This window comes from Ceratina calcarata, unplaced genomic scaffold (genome assembly GCF_001652005.2).
Source record: "Ceratina calcarata isolate Rehan_Ccalc_2016 unplaced genomic scaffold, ASM165200v1 scaffold311.2, whole genome shotgun sequence".
Lineage (NCBI taxonomy): Eukaryota > Metazoa > Arthropoda > Insecta > Hymenoptera > Apidae > Ceratina > Ceratina calcarata.
The window spans coordinates 56896-60846 of NW_017153670.1; the positions used below are offsets into that span (position 1 = coordinate 56896).

General features: G+C 36.4%; 1 protein-coding gene across 1 annotated transcript in view; it reads right to left on the reverse strand.

Annotated features, from left to right (window-relative positions):
- Positions 1-2242: 2242 nt before the first annotated feature.
- The window catches only part of LOC108624531 (kinesin-like protein Klp61F), a 12761-nt gene continuing 11052 nt past the window's right edge, over positions 2243-3951 (reverse strand). Inside the window, exons 13-15 of the mRNA XM_026813190.1 lie at positions 3261-3483; positions 2900-3021; positions 2243-2768 (exon numbers count right to left, since the gene is read on the reverse strand). Coding sequence (XP_026668991.1) covers positions 2532-2768; positions 2900-3021; positions 3261-3483 — 582 coding nt within the window. The 3' untranslated portion in view covers positions 2243-2531. The remainder of the gene's footprint in view (positions 2769-2899; positions 3022-3260; positions 3484-3951) is intronic.

Consider the following 3951-nt stretch of genomic DNA (forward strand, 5'->3'; position numbering starts at 1 on the left):
ATATTGTACGAAACAACTTCGTGACCACTGAAATTAATCGATAAGAATTAATTGTAACGACCAGCGGCTAGTATAAGTAACTCGGAGGGAATCGTCAAATTTCAAAGGAAAAGATAAGAATTACCGTTCATGGTTCGCTTTAGTACTTTATTTAATTGGTGATTCGTGAAAAGATAGTCACAGCAATCGAACAGCGTGTAAAGAGATGACGATACGACCAAACTCGGCGGTATACCTCTCCGTCAGAACGTCGTCACGACGTCGCGGACAATTACGTTTCGATATCATAAGTATAGAAATGACACGACGAGCAATATTAAAAAATTAATAATACAAGCGGAACACATGCATGTCGAGGTTGTTGGGAACGAACAACCGTGCATCCACTCGGTTTCTTCGTATTTTATAAACTTATGAATGCAAAATGTACATGTGCCAACAGTAGCAGCACCAGCAGCACCAGCATATAATGATGCGATATCAGGTACGTACGTACATACATAGCAATACACTAAGTCTTGTCACTCGTTCTTCTTCGGCAAGGATGAGGAGGAGGGCGAGTGCGCGAGCAGCCAAACGCGAGAATCAAGAGATCCGGTACCAAGCCGAACCGAATCGAACGCATCCGAGTGAGAATAAGTAGTAGCGAGATGTAAAGTTTAGTAAAGCGGCGGAGGAGGAATCAATTGTCGTACCATTCATCATTTTCATGTCCCACTATTTTAACGAAACAATAAGTCAGTCATATCTGCATTATCTCGATACGAAACTATAATGGGCGTATGTGTACACTGTACATACGTATATATACATGTATATCTATCGTTTCAATCGTACGTTACACGCACTGGAAGACGACGATAATGAACAATTATTGGTTTCCAACCATCAAGTGTCGCGGTACAGATGGACGATTTTTGTATACTCTTACGTACAAAGTAACGAAAGAATAAATGCGTCTTCGGCATACTTAGAGGTGTACATTCATTATTCTCTTTATCTATTCCTCATGCTTCGAAAACGACTACTTGAAAAAACAATATGACCAATTTTTGTGAACAATTTTTGGCTATATTTCCGAAAAGCCCCGTTCTTCGAATTGGCTGAAACTTTGAAAATAAGTTTTTTTTTTAAAAAAGTCATGATTGCGAGAAGGACTTTTGTCGATTGTAAAAAAAAAATTTTACCATTTAGGTGTCATTGTCTAACAATTAATATTCACGAAAGAAATTCAAAATGTCGAATTTACGTGTATATAAGGGTACGCGGTGCCCGACGGCAATGCTGTCCCCTGACGGGCCTCAAACTTGCCTTCGGGCCGCTACCGCGCAAATCTGCCCCTCCACTTATGCACACTATTGCACTGTATCCGTGTGCTCCGAGCTCGGCTCAACTTCGGTTCAGTAGAGAGAGAAGGCGAAACATCAATCCGTCGCTCTTGCTCCTGATGCCGACTGACGGCTGCGTGCCCGCTTGGATTTTAACACATCAGGAGCAAGAGCGACGGACTGATGTTTCATGTTCTCCTTCTACTGAGCCGAAGTTGAGCCGAGCATGGAGCACACGGATATGGTCCGACAGTGTGCGTAAGTGGAGGGGCAGATTTTCAGTGGCTCTCGTTCTTAACCTGGCATCTTTGCTGAAACCACTACTCGATCGGATATCGACAGTCGATACAAAGAAATGACAGATAGGTTATAAACAGTCGATTTAAAAATTGTTGGCTCAGTTGTTTGTTAGTCGGCGTAAGCAAAACACCGCTATGTAATATGTAGCAATTTGTAAGTATATAATACTGCGGATCGAAATTAATATTGAAAATTAATGCTAAATGAATTTTTAAACGTATGTTATTAAAGATGAAAGTCTATTCTGTCCATTAATACTTCTACTTTTAATAGAATATCGTTAAAACCAAAAATATTATCGATTTTAGAAAGATGTATGACTAGCATTTAACCAAATGTATCGAGATTTCATTTAAGTTGAAATTCAAATGACAATAGAAAATTTATCATTAGTTTTTAAGAAAAGATATTTTTTTTTAATATAATTAGTCATACTTAAAGTGTTTTATAGTGTATTTAAATATAATATATGGGTCATAATTAAATTGTTTTTAATGATTTTATAAGTGTCAGCAGTAACTGGCACATCCGCATTAATACCTACATGTACCCTAAATGGTGGAGGGAAAAGTAGAAGAGGAATTTTGGAATCAGGAATTACCCTTAGAGAAAAGTCGAGCAACATTCTCTATAGTCTTATTAAATCAGACATTACATCACTGAGTAATACATACACGTATATGACCTCGTCACTTTAAAAGCAACTGACTTATGTACACAATTCTCCTTTCTACTGATCTTAGTATTAAAGTAGTGTTTATAATGTGGTTCGACACAAAAATTCATTAAATTCAGAGCAGATGCCTACAATATACGTTCACACAATAGAGGTATGCGAAAACCCAAAAATGTCGTAAACGTTTAGAATTCGCAAAATCTTTCAAATTCCCAAAAATGTCTATTCTACGTGAAATCTTTACCTGTACCGGAAGCCGCGTCCGAGTTCACGGACATTCTACTAATATCCGACGTTCGTGTGATATTCATTATTGTGGAATTCGTTGAAGTGTATATAGATGAATCGTTGCTCGTAACAAGGGTCGTGTTGTCAGGTGGGGAGGTAGTAAGCGTAATATCAGACATAGCCGTCGAATTCGCAAGATGCCTCAATGGTGTATCGCCAACCATGAATGAATCTTCCTATTATGTTTAGGAGGTAAAAGATAAGAACATTCACTAAATGGTCAAGTTTTTATGTGGAAATTAAATTATAGTAGTTTGACAGTCCAAGTACAATATACTCTATACTTCATACAGGTGCAAAAACTTACATCGTACTCCGGTCGCTCGACAAGTTTCTTCGTTTCCCGAAATCTCTGAAGAATTCGTTCATGCGGAGACGTAGTTGTGAACTGGCGAGGATAAGAGAATTCTCTTTTCGAAGGGGTTGTTCCTGAAAACATAATTATTCAGACCTAATTGTTCACCAATTCAAAAGTTTCATCAACTTAATTACTAATCACGAACACTTATTTATTTTTATGTGCCCTTTTTATGTCAGATATAATACGGCGCCTCGTGCTTATACTAACCATCAATTAAATTAATAACTAAAAAAATATATGAATAATGGAAGAAAAGAAAATGGTATCGCGATGGCGAAAAACGCGTAGTAAATAAAAGGTCAAATACCTGTAGGTACTTCGCGTTGCATATCTTGGGTGAAGAACTTATAAATGTCGCTCTCCAGTTGCTCCAACTTTTCGACAACGTTATTGTTCCGCGCGGTAAATTCCGTCATACGAGTTTCTAATTTCTCGGACGTCGCTTTCGTAGTATCGGAGATCTCGATTATTTTATCGTTTATGAACGCTGCCTGGTTATTACTCACATCACCTATCATTACTTGCGACTCCTATTAAAATATTTCATGTTCACAGTATAAATTAAAATTGATCCATACTGGGGGTTACACATACATAATCGATTAAATCTTTAATTTAATTGAACATCAGTCAATAATTGATTCTTAATTCAAATTGGGTTAATTATAACTTAAAATTCAATCGTCAATTGAGATTTCTTCAATTAAGATTTGATATTTAATTATCAATACAGATTTCATGTAATGAAGAATAAGAATTTCTTCATTTGCGAATTTTTTTTAACAAATGAAATGCAATTTTTAATTCTCAATTTGACAAGTTGAATCAAAGATTAAATTTCGGTTCCTAATCGAAAGAAATCGCAGTCAATAGACTCCGGATCTGTATGCAATATAAAACGCTTATAGTGTCAGTTTAAAAAATGTGTTTCACGTAAACATACAAGTATATTAGATCATTTACACATTAAAATAAATATCTATTCAGCTTTTGATATT